Source organism: Choloepus didactylus, chromosome 15 (assembly GCF_015220235.1).
Source record: "Choloepus didactylus isolate mChoDid1 chromosome 15, mChoDid1.pri, whole genome shotgun sequence".
NCBI lineage: Eukaryota > Metazoa > Chordata > Mammalia > Pilosa > Megalonychidae > Choloepus > Choloepus didactylus.
Genome location: NC_051321.1, coordinates 16,953,168 through 16,975,252, shown reverse-complemented (window position 1 = coordinate 16,975,252; position 22,085 = coordinate 16,953,168). Strand labels below are relative to the sequence as shown.

The following is a 22,085-nucleotide window of genomic DNA, read 5'->3' as shown; positions in this document are numbered from 1 at the left end:
GTTTTTATAAAGGGGGTTTATTTGGTTACACAGAGTCTTAAGGCCATAAAGTGTCCAGGGTAAGGCATCAACAATCAGGTACCTTCACTGGAGGACGGCCAGTGGTGTCCAGAAAACCTCTGTTAGCTGGGAAGGCATGTGGCTGATGACTGCTCCAGAGTTCTGGTTTCAAAATGGCTTTCTCCCAGGACATTCCTCTCTAGGCTGCAGCTCCTCAAAAATGTCACTCTTAGTTGCTCTTGGGGCATTTGTTCTCTCTTAGCTTCTCCAGAGCAAAAGTTTACTTTCAAAGACCATCTCCAAAATGTCTCTGCAAGTTGCAGCTCCTCTCTCAGCTCCTGTGTATTCTTCAAAGTGTCCTTCTTGGCTGTAGCAAGCTTGCTCCTTCTGTCTGAGCTTATACAGTGCTCTAGTAAACTAATCAAGGCCAATGCTGAATGGGCAGGGGCACCGCTCCATGGAAATTATCTAATCAGACTTATCACCTACAGTTGAGTGAGTCACATCTCCATGGAAACACTCAAAGAATTAAAATCTAATCAATACTAATACATCCACCCACACAAGATTGCCTCAAAGATAATGGCATTTTGGGGGACATAATACATTCAAACTGGCACAGTAGACTAACAATCTGCATTATTTTAACAGTGCAAATGAAACTTCAGCTTTGTATGAATACAAGGTTTGACCCAAGAGCTTTTTGTTTTTTTTTCAAAAGACATTATAAACAGGCTCATCAAATTTTTGGTCAGTATTGACCATGACAGACAGAATTCACTTTTATAAACCTTCTACAACTTATCCATTCAGGGCTTATAGTTGCACAAACGAAATTCACTTTCTCAAACCTACAACTTCCCATATTCATTCAGGTTGCTGACTACAGCAAACAAAATTTACTCTAATCAGAAAATATGGTCATGGTAGTATGGAAAATGATAAAAATACTGTCTGTCCTACTTATAGTTTTTACTTATCCAGACTGCATATAATTAGAAATAAATTTGATAACAAATTCACAAAGCTCTTTGAACATGCATACTGCCTTCCAATAACAGTATTCATGAAGGGAGAAGAGACAGAGCTACTACAATGTAATGGAAGAAGGAAAAAATTATGCTTAGGTTTGGAACACAGCCAGGCAATTATAAACTTTATACTTACAACACACAAATGATTACTTCACAATATACCTAAAATTTGTAAGTCCAATCCAGCACTACCTTTAAAGGTCAGAAGAGCCCAAATTTGAAATATAAACAGTTCTTTAATGATTAAGGTATTTATATCTAGGAAAAAAAAACTCAAAATTTTCAACATTATTTCCAAGTTCTAAATAATACCAGGAATATGTTAGTTCACAATATTAAATTATGGCTTCTAAAACAACTAGTTTAAAGCTCTATTTATTCTAATGCTACTTTCTTATTCCAAGGACTTACAAGTGTCGTCTCTTTTATGAGGTCTTCCTAGGTCATTATTTATCTGCTTTTTAAAATTCTTCCAACATTTTTATTTCTTTATTCAAGTACTTTAAATACTACTGTCTTATACTATGCTCTGGTACTAGTATATTCTAACTAGAATATAAACTCTTTGAAGCTAAGAATTATGTCTTTCCCATTCATGACAGCACTTACTAATCTGATTATGTAATATACTCACAGAATATATTGCTTGACTTTAAAAAAGTCAGTACAAATTCAAATTCTTTCACATTCTGTGGTAACAAAGGACAAAGTAATTAAAAAGCCAGATTCTTTGAAATCCAAGTAATCAAGGTTACAAAAATTTCTGTTATATTTCTTAATAAACTTAACTGATTTCTTAGGATATATTTGAAGCATCAGCATATCTTTCTTTTTATACATTTTAATATAAATATCATCATTACCAGATCATTGCTCAGTTTATACAACTTGTCTAGTTAGGCTAATTTTAAGAGGAATTTTGAGAATGTATTTACAACATTAGCTTATTTTATCAGTAAGCTTGCACAAATTTAGGGAGAACATACTTAAGCAAAATAAAATTGCATTTATTCGATTCAAAAAGTCATCAGGAATCAGACTGGACTTTGCCACTGCAATTTTTCAGCTGTATTTGCTTTTTATTCCTTCTATTGGAGGTTAAAATTTTCTTTGTTTTCATAATATCATAAAATTATGGACAACCTTAAAAGTATATTGACTATCAAGTTCTGGAAAATATACTGCAATTGTTTAATTTGTCTCAAGCCTAAATCCAGGAAGACTTTTCCATAACTCTTAAAGATGTTTCATTTCACTTACTGAAAATTTGGCAATTAGATCTTATTCAGTTACTCCTATCCTAAGACTATTTATATTTTAATAATGATCTGATTACTATGGTTACTCTTGCAAAAGTATTATTGGGAAAAAAATAATTTTAACAATCATGGCCTATTCCATAGCGTTTCTTCTATGCCTACTATTTCTGTTTGCAGGCTCAGTTGAAAGAATCATAAACCACACCTCTGCCATCTTTCTACACCCAGCCCTTTCCTCATAGCTGCCTTAGGTGTAGGCCATGGGGGCAGGGATAGGTGAGACAAGGTAAAAATGAGGTCTGGGTTGTGGAACTTGTATTTACAAGTTTTAGGTGTGGGCGTTGTGACCTGAGAGTTTCCACACCCTTCTTTTAACCATTTCCAATTATTAGATCTATTTCACTTAAGGCTGTGACATGAACAATTGGAAAAAGCTTTGCTTTTCCAAAGGCAGCAGGGGCAGTTTCTTTCTAATGTCCAGGTTTATTTACAGTAATTACAAAACTAAGGCTTTGAACCCTACTGCCTAGAGGGTTTTCCTTTTGGACTTCAGGATTATATACACACGCACACACATTCATTTTAAAGCAATTTGAATAGAGCTCTTTAAGAATTTTTTGTTAATTTGCTATTACCATCCAGAGGTGTGAGAATATACATTTAACAGGCAGACAAGATACAAATAGAAAGTTAGTCACAAGAAACAGAAACACAGAAATACTTTTGAGAGGGACAAGTAAAGGATTGAATATGCATTATTTTATCCCATTTCTGCCCTTTTGCAGAACAATTATAGAGCCAGTCTCAAGCCATTTCTCCCCTGATCTTAAATCATATTGAGGCTAGATTATGTTACAGAAATAAACCTTTTATTCATAGGCTCATAACTAAAATCTTTCCAATTTTTCAAAATACATCCCAAAGGACTACATTCAGGAATGCTGTTAGAATTAGAATTTCCCATTGTAAAAGATTTTTTCTTTGGAATCAGTAACTAATTAGGAACATTTGACCAATATAAATGCAGTAAAGTACCAACTAACAAATTTAAAATATATTTACAATATATTTAAGTAACATGCCAATTGATAACTAGACCAAACACACCAATTAACAATTGAGCAGGCATTATATATCTAAGTAACACATCAATTAACAAACAAGCATTAAACACTTACTATACCTAGGCAACATACTGGTTAACAGTTAAACAGGACTATTTAATGTCATTAAATACCAGTTAACTGTTGGATGACTTACTTTTTTCGAGAGTATACTCAAAAGACAAATTTGAGGCAGGGTCCTCAAACCCCATATAGAATGAAAACAGAAAGGTGTAGAGGTCAGAGCAAGGGGATCTTTCTGGAATCGAGACCCAGGCCTTCAACCTAGGTCTAGGGGACTCAAACCACTGTGCTAACTTCCCTATCCGTTTTTACCTTGATGACTCACCCAGTCAGATGTCCAGACTTGAAACTGCAAATGGTTTCTCTCTTTGAGGCTTTTTAAGGTGCCAAGGGTTTGGAGTGCTGACTGGACAGAAAAACCTGATTACCAAGCCTTTGGACTAAATACAATCCAGTGACTGAAAAAGTTCAGTTACTGTGCTTACCTGTCCTACTGGGGCTCCATAGTCTCAGGCTTCATCCCTTCATGGGGTCACCAAATTGTTACCAGACCAAGCTGGTGGATTTGCCCAATGCACTCAAATGATCAATTTCTGAGACACCAGGGTTTCAAAGAGAGAGAAAGAGTTTTATTGCTAGGCATGGAGCAGAAGAGTAGATGGCCTATTGGTCCAAAATCTGTCTCCCTGAATAGCAGAAATTCTGATAGTTTTATAGCATCAAAAGATCGGCAGGTTTTTGGGATAATGAGCACAGTGGCACCAGATGATGTAATTAGAAACATATGACTCATCTAATTATTGAGCATGTGCAGGTTGTATATATGCTTAGTCACAGAATGTATGTAAGAAAATGGTGGCCTTAATATGATGATGGATGTGGCTTTTAATATTGTAACAAGGTATAGATGACTTGTAGGTTAAAGTCTAAGCTACTGCGCATGTCAGGCGGGCCCATTTTAGTTAGATCCAGCTTCAGTTATCAAGATAACTTTGGACTTGGGGTGGGTTAGTTCTGGGCTGACCCAAGCCCCTTCATTGATAAACATTAGGAGCTGTCTTTAGTGATCATAAGACTTTGAAGTCAAAAAACTGAATAAATGGGTACAAGTGAAGGTTAGTCACCAGGTTTTTACAATCAGGAGGGCACAAGATGAAGGCTATACAATCATTATCAGAGATCAAGGTAGCTGTATTATAATTCAAGTTTCAGGTATTCCCCTCTGTCTACTCTAATATACCAGAAAGTAAAAAGGAATATCTATATAATGATTCAGTAATCATAATCAGTCCTTAAATCCTAACTTCTCAGTTACAACATGGAGAAAAATACACTGTGACATATACTGATTTCACTGTTAAATACAAAGGACAAGGAGAGAGTTTTGAAAGATGCAAAAGCTAAACAATGTGTTACATACAATAGAGACTTCCCACTCTGGTCCTTACATTATTAGGCAGCTAACCAGGGAACACCTTATCTCCCTTTCTTTCTCCCAGGCCCTTACTGGCTCCAGGTGGCTTGATCACAGAAAGAGAAAGCATTTTGAGCTATGTGGCGCAAATTGCGAAGTCAGTAAATCACTACCCATCCTAGCAATCAACTTCCTTTACGTCCTCCAGTGCTTTTCCACTATGTTATCCCTTTCATTAAAAACCCTGCTGCCCTTTGTTTCAATGGAGTTGAGCTCACACTTAGTTCTGGTCTTCCTCCTCTATTGTAATAGCCTTAGACAAAGTCATTCTTGCCTGTTTAACATTGTTTTATGCAATTTTCTTTGATAGTGGTTTTGATTTGCATCTCCCTAATGACTAATGATGTTGAGCATTTTTTCTTGTGGTTATTAGCCATTTGTGTATCTTTGGAAAAATGTCTTTTCAAGTCTTCTGTCCAATATTTTAATTGTTTTTTTTTGTTTGTTTGTTTTTGTTTTGTTTGTTTGTTTGGTTTTGCCTATTTGTTGTTAAGTTGTAGGAAGTTTTTACATATTCTGGGTATTAATCCCTTATGTGTTTTACAAATATTTTCTCCCATTCTGTGTGTTATCTTTTCACTCTCTTGATAGTGTCCCTTTGATGCACAGAAGTTTCAAATTTTGATAAAACCCAGTATGCATTTTTATTGATGTTGCTCTCATTTTTCATATCATATCTAAGAAATCTTTGCTAAATCCAAAGTCATGAAGGTTTTCCCCTATGTTTTCTTCTAAGAGTTTTGTAGTTTTAGCATTACATTTAGGCCTTTGATACATTTTGAGTTCATTTTTGTATTTGGTGTAAGGTAAAGGTCAAAGTTCATTCTTTTGCATGTGGATAACCAGTTTTCCCGGCACCATTTGTTGAAAATAGTGTCCTTTCTTAATTCAATGATCCTGACAATCTTGTCAAACCGCAACTGGCCATATATATGAGGATTCATTTCTGGACTGCCGACTATCCCATTGATCTATGTATCTATCTTTATGGCAGTACTACATGTTCTTGATAACTGTAGCTTTGTAATAAGTTTTGAAATCAGGAAGTATAAATCCTCCAACTTTGTTCTTTTTCAAGTGTGTTTTGGCTATTCAGGCTCCCTTGAAATTCCATCTGAATTTTAGAATGAGTTCTTACCATTCTGCAAAAAAGTAATATGGGATCATGATAGGTATTACATTGAATCTGTAGATTCTTTCAAGTAGTATTGTCATCTTAACAATATTGTCTTCCAGTCCATGAACATGAGATATCTTGGCATATATTCGATCTTAATTTCTTTCAGTAATGTTTTATAGTTTTCAGTGTACAAATCTTGGACCTTCTTGATTAAATTTATTTTAAGGATTTTATTCTTGTTGCTATTATAAATGGAGTTGTTTTCTTAATTTCCTTTTCAGATTGGTCATTGCTGGTTTATAGAGACACAAATGATTTTTTGTGTGAGTTGGTTTTGTGTCCTGCAACTTTGCTAAAATTGTTTGTTAGCTCTAACAGATTGTGGATTCTTTAGAGTTTTCTCCATGTAAGGCCATGCTATTTGGGAATATAGAGATAGTTTTACTTCCTTTCCAATTTGGATGCCATTTATTTATTTATTTTTATTTATTCATTTATTTATTTTTGACTAATTGCTGGCTCAAACTTCTGGTACTATGTTGAATGGAAGTGGTGAAAGCAAGCATCCTTGTCTTTTTTCTGATCTAAGGGATAAAGCTTTTAGTCTTTTACCTTTGAATGTGATGTTAGCTGTGGGTTTTTCGTATATGGTCCTTATCATGTTTAAGTTCCCTTTTATTCCTATTTTACTGAGTGTTTTTTTAATCAAGAAAGGTGTTGGATTCTGTCAGATGCTTTTATGCATCAGTTGAAATGATCTTGTGGGTTTTCCTTCATTCTAATGTTTGTATTACACTGATTGATTTTCAATGCTGAACCACCCTTGTACTCCTGAGATAATTCCACTTGTATAATATTAATATGCTGCTGAATTTGGTTTGCTATATTTTGTTGATGATTTTTCTTTTTAAAAATAAATTTTATATTTGGGACTTTAAGTGTGTAGAAAGTAATTTTGTCCTAAATGACTGGTTGTTTCAGAATGAAGAAAAAGAGAAACTGTAGGACAAAACCTGATTGGATATAGAAAGTTGCTGAAAGTTTGTGGAAAGGGAAATTTATTTCTGTGGTCAAAGTTAGGAAATGGTAAAAACTAGACATAGACTAAAGCAGACTGCCTGGTAGCTTTATCCTTTAGCTATTTTAGCCCCAGGTATACTTGTGCTCTAATTAATATTCAAGGTTGTATTTATATACCTGACAATTCCCAGAATTGTAACACAAGCTCTTAATCCATGCAAGATCATATACAAAATATTGAACATTTATCTGATGATCCTTTGTCCAAATGGTTTAATTCCTTAACTTGGCCATGGCACCACTTGTTAATAGGATTACTGTCCATATGTACTAGTTTACTTGTACTCTGCTGCTCACGGTATTGTTGTGGATTATGGATGCAATGCCTGTCCTACAGTCAATGCAAATCACTGCTTGGGGGTGGATTGTGGAGTCCCATACCCAGGGCCTTTCCCAAGTGTGTTGACGTCTGCACTCAGCAGCTTGCTTGACCTAGGACAGTTAAGGTGTGACCTACTCTCCTTGTAAAATCAGGCCTCCAGTGCTAAATGTGATCTTTGGCTTGCCTCCTTCCTGAAACTCCCTGAGGTACTATTGTCTACAAGCTAATCTATAATCCTTCCCTCTTCCCTGTTGACTACAGTTGATCCCTCCCTACCTCACAAGACCCTGCGCTCCTCTCATACCCATTTTTTTTCTTTTTAATTTTTATTGGGGTTGTTCAGATACCATACAATTATCCAAAGATCCAAAGTGTACAATCACTTGCCCCTGGCACCCTCATACAGCTGTGCATCCATCACCACACTTAATTTTTGTTCAATTTTTAGAAACTTTTCATTACTCCAGACAAGAAATAAAGTGAAAGATGAAAAAAAGAAAAGGAAACTCGAATCCTCCCATATCCCTAATCAACCGCCCTCAATCATTGACTCGTAGTGTTGGTATAGTACATTTTTACTGTTTATGAAAGAACGTTGAAATACTACTAACTGTAGTATATAGTTTGCAATGGGTATATATTTCTTCCCTGTATGCCACTCTATTATTAACTTCTAGTTGCATTGTCATACATTTGTTCTGGTTCATGGAAGAGTTTTCTAATATTTGTACAGTTAATCATGGACATTGCCCACCATAAGATTCAGTTTTATACAGTCCCATCTTTTGACCTCCAGCTTTCCTTCTGATGACATATATGACTCTGATCCCCTTTCCACTTCATTCACACACCATTCAGTGCTGTTAGTTATTCTCACATCTTGCTACCAATACCTCTGTTCATTTCCAAACATTTAAGTTCATCCTAGTTGAACATTCTGCTCATAGTAAGCAACTGCTCCCCATTCTTAAGCCTCATCCTATATCTTGGTACCTTATATTTCATGTCTATGAGTTTACATATTATAATTAGTTCTTATCAGTGAGACCCTGCAATATTTGTCCTTATGTGTCTGGCTTATTTCATTCAGTATATTGCCCTTGAAATTTTGTCATCAACCCATTTTTTTTTAAGACGATTTTGTTCACACACCATACATTCCATCCTAAGTAAACAATCAATGGTTCTCTGTATGGTCACATATTTATGTGTTCACCACCTTCACCACTATCTATATAATGGTATCTACATTTCTTCCACAAGGCAGGAGGAAGAGTCAAAGAAGGTAGAGAGGCAAAAGAAAGAGGAAAAAAATGATAGCTAGGAAGTAGCAAAAGGAAAAGTAACCTTAAATCAAAGTAGAGTAAAGAGTCAGACAACACCACCAATGTCAAGTGTCTAACATGCCTCCCCTATCCCCCCCTCTTATCTGCATTTGCCTTGGTATATCGCCTTTGTTACATTAAAGGAAGCATAATGCAATGAATCTGTTAGTTACAGTCTCTAGTTTACTTTGATTGCATCCCTCCCCCAATTCCTCCCCATTTTTAACACCTTGCAAGGTTGACATTTGCCTGTTCTCCCTCATAAAAGAACATATTTGTGCATTTTATCACAATTGTTGAACACTCTAGATTTCACCAAGTTACACAGTCGCATTCTTTATCTTTCCTCCTTTCTTCTGGTGTCTCACATACCTTCCTCTCTCAACCATATTCATAGTTGTCTTTGTTCAGTATACTTACATTGCTGTGCTACCGTCTCCCAAAATTGTGTTCCAAACCATGCATTCCAGTCTTCTCCTATCACTCTGTAGTGCTCCCTTTAGTATTTCCTGTAGGTCGGGTGTCTTGTTCACAAAGTCTCTCATTGTCTGTTTGTTGGAAAATATTTTGAGCTCTCCCTCATATTTGAAGGACAGCTTTGCTGGATATAGGATTCTTGGTTGGCAGTTTTTCTCTTTCAGTTTCTTAAATATATCACACCACTTCCTTCTTGCCTCGATGGTTTCTGCTGAGACATCCTCACATAGTCTTATTAAGCTTCCTTTGCATGTGATAGATTGCTTTTCTCTTGCTGCTTTCAGGATTCTCTCTTTGTCTTTGACATTTGATAATCTGATTATTAAGTGTCTTGGCATAGGCCTATTCAGATGTATTCTGTTTGGAGTAAGCTGTGCTTCTTGGATCTGTAATTTTATGTCTTTCATAAGAGATGGGAAATTTTCATTGATTATTTCCTCTATTATTGCCTCTGCCCCGTTTTCCTTCTCTTCTCCTTCTGGGACACCAATAATATGTACATTCTTGTACTTTGTTTCATCCTTAAGTTCCCGGAGATGTTGCTCATATTTTTTCATTCTTTTCTCCATCTGCTCCTTTGCATATAGGCTTTCAGGTGTTTTGTTCTCCAGTTCTTGAGTGTTTTCTTCTGCCTCTTGAGGTCTGCTGTTGTATGTTTCCATTGTGTCTTTCATCTCTTGTGTTGTGCCTTTCATTTCCATAGATTCTACTAGTTGTTTTTTTTAACTTTTGATTTCTGCCTTACGTATGCCCAGTGTTTTCTTTACAGCCTCTATCTCTTTTGCAAAATATTCTCTAAACTTTTTGAATTGATTTAGCATTAGTTGTTTAAATTCCTGTATCTCAGTTGAAGTGTACATTTGTTCCTTTGACTGGGCCATAGCTTCGTTTTTCTTAGTGTAGGTTGTAGTTTTCTGTTGTCTAGGCATCTGACCTCCTAGGCCACCCCAATCAGGTTTTCCCAGATGAGAACAGTCTCAGGTCACAGAAGGAAGAAATATTCAGTATCTGGTTTCCCTGATGGTTTTTCTTAGAGAATTGTTACACCTGTGCTTTTTTGCCTGGCAGGTGCACCTGTCAGCCTGTCAATGGCTGGTGTAAGAGGGTGTGGCCTTTGGCTCTCCTCCCCCAGGCTTTGGGGTCTGGTTCAGGAAAGGCAGACAGTAGAGCTGGGCCCCTCCCTTTCCTCTTGGGAAGCTGTGCCCCCTCCAGAGAGGTCATCTGCATATCAATAAGTTCTTTGTTTCTCTGACTCTGCTGATCAAAGTGTTTTGATTTTAAATGGCTGAGGCTGTCTTTACTGCAAACCACTGAGGACTGAAAATGGCTGAGGTTTTCTCCACAGAGAGAGAAAGGGACAGAAAAGTTCCCAGGTTTACCTGTCAGCCAGAGATAGCACCCGATACTCTGGGCTCCCTGTCCTGAGACAGATATGTCCCCTGACTCGCCAAGGTCAGTTGTCACCAAAAGCCTCTGTCTGCTTGTTGAGGATTCGCTGTCTGTATTGAGCAGTTAACATTAAAACCCCAGTTGGAGCTGGGCTGAGAGAGTTCTGCTCTCTAGCACCGCGCGGCTTCTGTGAGGGAGGGGCTCTCAGCTCTCCGCTCTCAGCGCGGGTCCGCAGTTTTACTTACAGATTTTATGCTGCAACCTCAGGCATTCCTCCCAATTCAGGTTGGTGGATGATGAGTGGACAGTCACATTTGTCTCCCCACAGTTATTCCAGGTTATTTACTAACTCTTTGGTCATTTATGGATTGTTCTGGGGGGGACTAACAGTCTCCAACTCCTCTCTATGCCGCCATCTTAGCTCCCTCTCTCATACCCATTTGAATGTCTTTGTCCTAACCCTTATAAACCACTCCCTGGCACCCCCTGCTTTTGCGGAGTATCTTATACACCACTCTGAACCCACCACCATTCAGAGCAGGTGACTTCCCACGCTGTAGGTAAGTCCCCAAAATAAAAGCTCATGTCTCAGAACATGTCCAGTGCTTTCTTTAGTCCTTTGGCTGCAAAAGCCCTCTTGGGCCATGACAGTGTGTGCTAGGAGTGAAATGTTATCCTTTACTGATACAGTATTAAGTTATATTTATATTGTTAGCTTCTTCTGTTTTATTAATTTTATTCATTTCTATGGTTATAGAAAAATTATTTCATATAGAATAGTCTTGGCTTTCAAGAATGAAGTAGTGTACATTTGCATAACTTCCTATTTTCTCTCTATCCTCAAAATATAGAGAAACAAAGTCCATCACTCTCAAAACACAGAATAAAGAGATTATTTATGAGAGTCAATGAAGTGTGGACCAGATTTTAAAAGGGTTGCAGGAGTTTAGCTCATATCTTCCAATCTGGACTAGGGAACACATTTTGCATAGTTGGTGAGAGGATTCAGAAAGGCTTGCAAGAGATGAGGACCAAAAATATGGGTCAACCATAGAAGTGAGGAGTTCTCTGCTCTGAACACATCTTTACCTCCTTAGAATGGCAGTGGAAGGAGGACTGAGGAGGGCCTATATGCCATGCTGCAAGAGCAAAGGAAAGAAAATTAAGAAAACTAAACCATTATAGAAATGAAAGTCACATTAGAAGCAGCAAAAATAAAGCAACATGAGGATAGACTTGAGAAAATCCACATGCAGGCATAAAATTGACTGAAAAGAGACTGATTGATGTGAAAACAGGCATGGGGAGTTATAATACAAAAAACTGATATTTCTGTAGCCGCAAATGGAACAGGAGAAAATGTACCCTCACCAGAAAAAGAAAATACACAGGGGAGTTCTGACTAAATGCTGTGATAAAGTGGAGTAACTTACAATGGTCAAGGGTGCAAGTCATAATGAAAATGGAACTGTCATCAAACTGTCCATGCTAAATAGTATGACCTGAAACTACACAAACCCAAAACTTGCGATAATGTAAGGAAAAACTCAGGAAAAGGCCATAGTACTATGAAACGTTCAGGTGGTTGAGAAATCAGTAAGGATGTAAAGGACAAAAGTATATAATTAACTAGTACATACACAATGTATACATTCCTAGGCCCTGCAGTGACAATAGGTTCTAGTTAGCATATGTGAAACATTTACAAAATTGACCCTAAATAAACCCATAAAGAAAACTTCAGAATACCCTACAAAGGAGAAATATTAGAAATGACATCATCTACCAGGAATCTTGGAAATTCATAATAAAGGCAAAAAATAAGTAAACAAAAACTTGAAAATTTGAAATGCTTCTTTAAGAACTCAGGCCAAAGAGAAAAGAAAACACTTCAATTGCAGAGTATATTAAAATATAATAATAGTGTAAACATAGTTCAAAATCTCTGAAATATAGGTATAGGTGTATTTAGTGAAAATATATAGTTTTAAATGCTTATGTTAGTAAACTAGAAATGAAAATTGGTGAACCTAGTTCAACTTAACTAGGAAAAGAACAAGTAACATTGAATAGAGAATTTAATTAATAAAATAAAAGTAGAAATTAATGAATTAGAGAAATGGGGGAAAACCCAGTATAATTAATAAATAAATTTATGTGGTGGTTGCTTAATAAAACTAATAAAATAGAAAACTGTGATGGCAGATTTAAATAAATAAAGGGAAATAACCACAGATGTGGAGGAAATTAAAATGGCTATACTTTGCACAAGTTCATGCTGAGATTTGGAGTTCTAGATGAAAATCTTTTTCCTGGCACCAAAATAAATCCCAGATGGATGAAGATTTACAGGTAAAAATGAAAATAAAAGTATGAGAAGAAAACAGTGAAATTGTTAATAATCTTGGAATGAGGAAATCTTTTCTAAACAAGACAAAACCCCAAAAGCCATAAAGAAAAAGACTGAACATTTTGATTGCATAAAGTTCTAAACTTCTATATGACAAAAAGAAAAGAAAACAAAAATAAAAACAACAAACTAGACTGGATAAGGACAAATATCTGACTGAAAGAGGGCAAATTTCTTTACTATTCAAACAGTTTTTAAAAATAAATACAAAAAAAACAAAATTTACAAACTGCACCTAGGACATGAAAATCTCATCCACAGAAAAAAATGCAAATGACCAGAAACACACAAAAGGACTTTTCAAACTTTGTAGTACTTAAAGAATTGAAAATTAAAATAACAAAAATTTTTATTCTGGTGGTATATATGAAAACTGATATCTGCATATCCTTCTGTGATAGACTGCATTATTGTTCCCAGTTATTTACTATCCCTCCCTGTAAAAGGATTCCTCTACCTCCACTTTTTTCCACATAACTTGCAGTGCCTTCCTGGGCTTTTCCCAATGGAAGAGAGTAGTTCCAGCCCTGGGTGAAAGAGAGTATGCCATGTCTTGACACCTTTCTTAAGAGCCTTTGCATGGTTTCAACCATTGCATCCTTCTCCTCCATCCCAAGAGCAGCATGTTCTGAACAAGGGCTACTCCTTTAGCTGGGAAGCTGGAATGAAGAAGACTGGTGAGTCAGAGCCACAGCCAATTTAAAGGCACCATAGTCAAAATACAACACGGGCAAGAAATAAACCTTAATTTTTTGTAGCCAGTGGGATTTGGAGGCTACTTGTTACCACAGCATAACCTAGCAAAAGCAAATCAAAACACTTTCCAATTCCACTTAGTGATAGAATGACCTGTATTATGATTTGTTTTTTTTTTCTGCCACTTAATAGCAATGTAACATTGGGCAAGGTAATCACTTTTTCTAAGATTCCATTTCTTCATATATATGTATATGACACATAAGACAGCTGGTTTTGCTATTTTAATTATTAATAAGACAAGGAAAATAGATTGGGCATCATATGGTAAAGACGCACTCTTCTTTTTTTTCATTTGTTACCTTCTTATTGTAAAAGTAAGTCATGTTCATCATTAAAAATTTGAAACTATATATAAATATAATGAAGAAAATTAAAACTGCTTGTGACCTCACCACTGTTAACATTTTGGTGCACTGCCTTTCAATTTTACTTTATTTTTTTTCCCAAACATTTTAAATGAGGTGATACTCTATACTGTTCTGTAACCTGCCTTTTCTCACAAAATAACATTGTATCATTCGCACTTTCATTACAAATTCCATTGTAAATTCTCTATAAGCATTTTCAATGGCTGTATAATATTCCTCAACATCATAATTTATAGACTATTTTCCTTTTTATTGGCCTGTTCCAAATTGGTTAAATTGGATTTAATTAAGTGGAGGTCAGGTACAGCACAGTGGAAAACCCAGGCCATAAAGCAGGAGAAAAGACAGTGAGTTACTCAGAGCCTCCTAAAGAGAGAAAGAGGGGCCATGAGGGGTTATCGGGAGGCACGGCCAGCTTGGGTGGCTGCACCAGCAGGTGAGTGCCCCCAAGCAGAGCGAGAGGGACCTGTGAACTTGTGCCTCTATTGTCATCCAGGCTGGAGGTTAGTAGATTTCCCTGGGAGACACGATTGGTTAGTTTAAAGCAAACGTGTGTGAAAAGGGAAGGGGTCTGCAGGTTCGAGGGTGGTGGGAATGGTTAGCTTATCATTTGGGACCAGCTGTGGCTTTTGGGTGAGGTGTGTGGGTGGTGTGGATGGTGGCCGCAGACCCAGGTTTGGGCTCTGGGGGGTTTATGCCCGCAGGGCTGGAAGCTGCTTCTTCACTGGACCCAAGGTCAGCATTGAGGCAAGTGACTTAGCCAAAGTAAGACGGATGCTGAGGCAGCACACACACGAATTTCCATAGTTATAACAGGCTGCTAAAGTTATTGACCCAATTTCAATTTTGAATTTTATAGCATGTTATTTTTAGAAAAGTATTAATCTTTCAATTTTCTCATAAGTGGCTTTAATACCTTATGATGTTGATCTAGTTATCAGTCTGCTTCCTGCTTCATAGCATCTAGTTTCCTCTAGCTTTATGCTATTTCTTTTTGGAAAAGAGCATGGTAACAAAGAATCCTGATGTTATAAACAGAAAGAAAGCAATATTTTAAAAAACTTTATTTCAAAAACCAAACTTTCTTCCATGGACTGGATAATGTAGTTGAGAACTTGAGGGGGAAAGCTACAGAACGCAAAAAATAAAGACAGCTGAACATCCTAGGAAAAACGGAAGGCTGTATTAGGATGCCAGAATCCAAAACTGAAGTCACTTGTCCAAAAGAGAATTGGATGTGTGTGTCGTTCAAGAGGAAAATCAGAATGGAGAGATATTGATTGAGAAACTGCAAATTCTAATGATATATTTAAGAATGTACATGTTTACACTTCCAACAAGAGAAAGGAAAGATAACCAGGAAATCTAGGAAAACAAAAATAGCACAAGAAAGACATGATTCAGATATGGCAGAATCAAAAATGTGACTGACTTTGAGCATCTGGAGTATAAGAAAGAATTAATTTGAGCGTTCTATTTGAAGAGAATGGATGTCTGAACAATGGAAGTCCAGAGAAGGAAATGTAATTAAAGAGAGCTAGGTGGCTCTGACAGCAAAAATATTTCTCTAGTCATAATGATATAAATTCTATTAATTGATTTTCACTTTTTTTTGAAGTCTGCCTATAGGCAAAACATGGAAGACTTAATCATGATTACAAAACAAATTCTAAGTATTATCAGTCTTGACAGTCTGAAAATGAAAGTGCAGTTGACAGACATTGGAAGAGGGAAGAGACGATGGGAAGGAGAGACCATATCACCAAAAACTTCCCCTTACACAGTGGGGAGATGACTTTTAGGGAACATACCATATGGTTTACCAGAGAACAGGGTGAGGATGTCAGGGAGTTAAGGTTTAAAGTATACAAAGTTCCCATTTGGAATGATGGAAGTGTTTTTGTAATGGATGGTGGTGATGGTGGCACAACGTTGTGAATGTAAGTAATAGCACTGAAATATATATTTGAATGTAGTTAAAAGGGGAAATGGGGGAAATGTTAGTTATTTTTATAGTAACGAAATAAAAATTTTTAAGAAATCCATGGAGCTGCACTACAGTGCACCCTAAGTTAAACCATGGACTTATAGTTAATAGCACAATTATAAAAATGTACTTTCATCAATTGTAACAAATGTACCACACCAATGCCAGGTGCTAACAATAGGGTGGCATATGGAGAGCCTATATTTTATGCATGATTATTCTGTAAACCTACAACTTCTCTAATAAAAAAAAAAATGAGAAAATCAATAAATGAGCTAAAAACACTATTTATTGACTGTGTTGGGAGGAGAAGTGAACAAAATGGAGTGCGGGACATGCTGGTTCCGGAGCCATTGCCTCTCAGCCTCAAGCCCACCTTTCTCTGCTCTGCAGCAAACTCATTTCTCCATTTCATCTGCTCCCAGTGAGGTGTTGCTACCAGGGGCGCTGACAGGAGCCTGGAAGCTTCAGGGATGTGTTCCTTCCTGTCTGCTCCTGGTTCCTCCCTGCGACTTTCTAGCAATGGCTCTTCACACTAGCTTCGGCATTCAGTTCAGTAGCAGCACTTGGTTCCGGTTTCTACTTTCTCTATTACTCCCAGAACCAGCCTGAATCCCAACTCCAAGGCCCTCCCCCAAACTCCTGAGGTCCAGCCCCAGCTGCCCAGCTGAGCAGCAACAACCCCCCACCCCACAAACCACCACCACCACCATCTCTACGACTACTTCCACCACTACCACCTCCACCACTACCTCCACCACCACCTCCTCCACCATCACCACCACCAACATCATGACTACCTCCACCACCTCCACCACCATCACCACCATCTCCACCACCTCCACCACCACCTCTACCACCACCACCACCACCACCATCACTACCTCCATCACCTCTACCACCACCTCCACTACTACCTCTACCACCATGAGCTCCACCTCTACCACCACCTCTACCACCATCTCCACCACCACCACCTCCACCACTACCTACACCACCACCACCACTACCACCTCCACCACCACCTCCACCACTACCACCACCACCATCACTACCTCCACCACCTCTATCACCACCTTTACCACCACCTCTACCACCACCTCCACCACCACCACCTCCACCACTACCTACACCACCACCACCACTACCACCTCCACCACCACCACCTCCACCACCATCACTACCTCCACCACCTCTATCACCACCTTTACCACCACCACCACCCCCACCACCTCCACCACCACCACCTCCACCACTACCTACACCACCACCACCACTACCACCTCCACCACCACCTCCACCACTACCACCTCCACCACCACCACCTCCACCACAACCACCACCACCACCATCACTACCTCCACCACCTCTATCACCACCTTTACCACCACCTCTACCACCATCTCCACCACCACCACCTCCACCACTACCTACACCACCACCACCACTACCACCTCCACCACCACCTCCACCACTACCACCACCACCACTACCACCTCCACCACCACCTCCACCACTACCTACACCACCACCACCACTACCACCTCCACCACCACCTCCACCACAACCACCACCACCACCATCACTACCTCCACCACCTCTATCACCACCTCCACTGCTACTTCTACCACCATGACCTCCACCTCTACCACCACCTCTACCACCACCTCCACCACCTCTACCACCACCTCCACTACCACCTCCACCACCACCACCACCACCACCTCTACCACCACCCCCACCACCTCTATCATCTCCACCACCACCTCCACCACCACCACCTCTACCACTACCTCCACTACCACCTCTAACACCACCACCACCACCTCTACCACCACCTCCACCACCACCTCCACCACTTCTATCACCTCCATCACCACCTCGACCACCTCCATCTCCACCACCTCTACCACCACCTCTACCACCACCTCCACACCTCTACCACCACCCCCACCACCTCTACCACCACCTCTATCACCTCTATCACCTCCATCACCATCTCCACCACCACCTCTACCACCACCTCTACCACCACTATCACTACCTCCACCACCACCACCACCACCTCCACCACCTCCACCACTGCCTGGGAGCCCCTGCCCCAAGTTCCCAAATTGCAATAACCCAAACTCTTTCTTTTTCCAGCCCCATGGTGGCAGCTGCTTCCTACAATTACTACTTCTGAGCTTCTGCAGTGTGCCCTTTTGTCTTTTCAGTTCTCAAGTACCTGATTAACAATTCTTTATATTAAATTCTCACAATTAAAATAACTGGTGCAGTTTGTTTATTGACTGGTCCCTGATGGATACCAGGAAAAAGGGAGCTAAATCCTCATTTATCCTTGCAGAAAGTTAATAGATCATATATGTCTAAAGTTGATACACCAAAAATTGATAGTATAAGCACATTATATATGGCTATGAAGGCAACCAATAGAAAAGCTGCAGACTTTCTTAAATGTGTGGCCCCTGGGAGATGGATTGGGATTGGGGTGGGCAGGGGATGTTGCTCATCCGTATACTTTTTAAAATGTACACTTATTTTATTTTAAAATATGATTTAATCCCCCATCGTCTCTCTGTATATTTATTGTGGAATCTCATTCTTAGGGAGTGAAGAAAATGCAAAAGCAACTAAAATTTTGAATTTAAATCTCATGATCTGAGAATCAAAAACTTTTATAGCAATTTTGGTAAACAATAAAAGAAAAGCCTCAAATTCAAGTCTTCAGACAACTGTAACCAATACTAACAAATGATCTTAAACATCTAATTGAATAAATTAAACTATCTCTCTATATCACAGCATGAAATGAAGTTATTTGTTTTTGTGTTTTAATTCTTCTCTCAGTGCTAAATGAAAATAAATGTGAAAAGTCATAGTGAAAGGATAAATCAGAATCAATGAATGGCAGAAATGTTTGAGACTGAGTTTTCCCAAGGGTCCTTGTTTTAGAGATCAGTAAACTGAGCTCCAGAAAGAAGAAACGTGGTTAAAACTAAATGAAACTGCTCTCATTTACACACTCACTCATGGTGCATGTATTGCACTCCTATTGTGTGGCAGGCATGGTGCTAGGCTCTAGGAACACAGGATCCCCTTCATCAAGAGATTTCAGTCTAACAAGAAAAGACAGAAGTTCAGGGAAGATGGAATCCTGTCTTATGTCTCAGGCCCATTAACAAGGGCTTTGCTGGGTAGTAGTTCATTTAGTCCTCATAACACGGCTGTAAGATAAGTGGTATTATCCCCATTTTGCAGAGGAGGAAACTGAGACTCGAAAGGGTAAGATATTTGCCCAAATTGGAAAAGTCTGATTCCAACACCTACAGCATTGTGATCTGCAGAGTCATAATGTTTATGTATTATGGGGAGAGGTGGTGGGGAGAGAAGAAAATTTTTTGAAGAGAATCTCCCTAGCTCAGACTCATTTAACTTAAAGACTAATTTAAATTAATCCCCATGGTGTGAAACAGAGCCTCTGTCCAGGCCTGGTTCCTGTAAAGCTGACACTCCATCTTTTTGCTGCAGCAAAAGAAGTCTGCTATGAAAGGCTGGGGTGCTTTAAAGATGGTTACCCTTGGACCGGGACTTTGTCAAGAGAGTTGGCAGGTTTACCCCAGTCTCCAGAGGAGATAAACACGCGCTTTCTGCTCTACACCATACATAATCCCCACACCTATCAGGTAAGTTAACTTGCTGCCCTTCCACAGAGATTATTCTAAAATATACCATGTAGATGATATAGCTATAGACACATAGCTATAGCAACCCATTCTGACATAGATTATTGACTTAAATGTTAGTATTTCTTTTAATATTGTGAATTGGATTTGTTCCAATAATATTTGTTTGAGTATTTAAACATGAAGATATGTTGTTTCATAAAAGGTAAATTTGGTATTAACTTGAGATAGATAGATTTGAGACTGTGGACAAGCAATAGTGCCTTTTATGTATTGAACTGAATAAACTAGACCATTGTCTTACACACATTATATTAGGGGAAATTGAGTATGTAATCAAATGCCTCTATTGCAACATAAATTATGATCTGTTATGTAAGATACAAATATAAGACCTGGAACAAAGTGAGAGCTTGCCTTTACCTTGGGGATAAGGATTGGAATCAGGAATGCTTTGAAAAGGATACCGTATTTCAGGTATGCCTTGAAGGATGGGCAGGATTTTTATAAGCAGAGACAAATAGGGGGAGGAAGGTAGGGATGTCAGTTAGGGCAGAGGAAATGACATGAAAAAATACATAAAGGAGAAAAACTGCGGGGCATGTTTGATGAATGACAACATCTTAGGTTATTCTGGGAACAGAAAGGAGTCCTCAAAAATAGAGCTAGTTAGAAAAGTAGTTTAGGGACAAATTGTATAATCCCTTCCTGTGGAGTTTGGCCATTAGAAACCATTGGGAGTTTGAACATTGACCCCACAGCAGTGTATTCTGTTTTCTAGAGCTGGAAGAGACTGAAGGTGACTGTGAGACCCTTTAGAACTGAGCTGTCCAGTACAGTAGCCACTAGCCGCATATGACTATTAAAATTAAAATAAATTAATCCTTCAGTTCTCCAGACATACTTACTACATTTCAAATGCTCAGTAGCCACGTGACTAGCAGCATAGTTCAGTGCAAATATAGAATATTTTCCTCATCACAGACAATTCTATTTTTCTATTTGGCAGTGTTGATGGAAAGCTACAGTGCAGTTTTGATTAGATATGGGGGAATAGCCTGAGCTAGAGCAGTAAGAGTGAGCATGATGACGATGAAACACTGACATGACAAACATGCAAACTCTCCTGAGATTTCGCACGTGAGTGACTGGAAGAACAATGACTTTCTTATCAGAAAGAGGAGTAGATTTGAGGTGAAAGAGAATGTTAAATTTTGGAGAGGTTACATTTGGGCAGGCTATTGGAGATTTTAGTTTTTACAGCTTAGCAGGCAGTCCAGAGCTGAAGAAGAAGATTCAGAAGTCTACCTGGATGTGAGAGTTTTAACCCAGGAATGCAAGAGACCCCAGGAGCAGGAGAAAGGGGTGAGTCTAGACCTACTTGGAACACTTATATTAGGGAGCAGGAGGGCAAGCCACCAGAGAAGGAGCACTCCCCAGGGCAAGAAACATTTCCAGTTCCTACTTGCATCTATAAACTTAAAGTTTGCTTTCTGTCAGATCCATCTAAGCAGAGTGGGCCTTGCTAGACAAGAGAGCCAAATATAGTCTGATTTGTAGCTGTCTGCTTGCCACACACACACACACATACTCAAACACAAGTCTTCAGTGAAATCTGTCACCTGTTCTGTAAATGATGGCTCTACCTAGAACAAAGAAAACACCTTGTTTTTCAGTTTAGAGAAACTTAAAAAGGAACTGTCATCAAATGTTTGATTTTTATAACTGTCAATAAATAAAGAGAATCTATGTTGAATTCAAATGTTTGGGAGCACCTTCTCTGTCTATTTAGAACTTGCAGAGTATATCTGTCCATTCAGGGCTAACTGTATACCTGGATCTTCACTGTCAGTATTCACAGGACTTACTGATTCTTTTATCCTTCTGTATACGTGATCATGCACTTGAATGTTTGGAGGAGCACAGTTAGTAAAACAGATGTGATGATGACCACTCATTAGGTGAAGCATCATAAAGCCATAAAACCAATGAAGACAAAATTGAAAAATCAAATACTTCCTGTTAAAGGACCCCAAAAAACAATGTCTTTCAGGTGTTTCCACCCCTACCCCCCATTTGGATGGATGCCTGAAGGTTTGCTGTCCAAGTGTTTTTTTTTTTTCTTTAAACAGCTAATATAAAGGATGAGTCAATGTGTGACACTCAAAACAAGCATTGTCCCATCCCTAACCCCACATTCTGTATTAGATTGTCTTTGTTTATGCAAAGGTAGAGTTAAACTCTGCAGTTGTTTAACATACTCTTCTC

The 22,085-nt window shown here is 38.6% G+C and overlaps 1 protein-coding gene and 1 pseudogene across 1 annotated transcript in view; both read left to right on the top strand.

Annotated features, from left to right (window-relative positions):
- Nucleotides 1–14,531: 14,531 nt before the first annotated feature.
- LOC119509841 lies at nt 14,532–18,366 on the top strand (annotated as a pseudogene).
- A 184-nt stretch (nt 18,367–18,550) lies between these two features.
- The window catches only part of PNLIPRP3 (pancreatic lipase related protein 3), a 36,805-nt gene continuing 33,270 nt past the window's right edge, over nt 18,551–22,085 (top strand). The window contains exons 1-2 of the mRNA XM_037803876.1: nt 18,551–18,590; nt 19,663–19,817. Of these exons, the coding sequence (XP_037659804.1) occupies nt 18,551–18,590; nt 19,663–19,817 (195 nt within the window). The remainder of the gene's footprint in view (nt 18,591–19,662; nt 19,818–22,085) is intronic.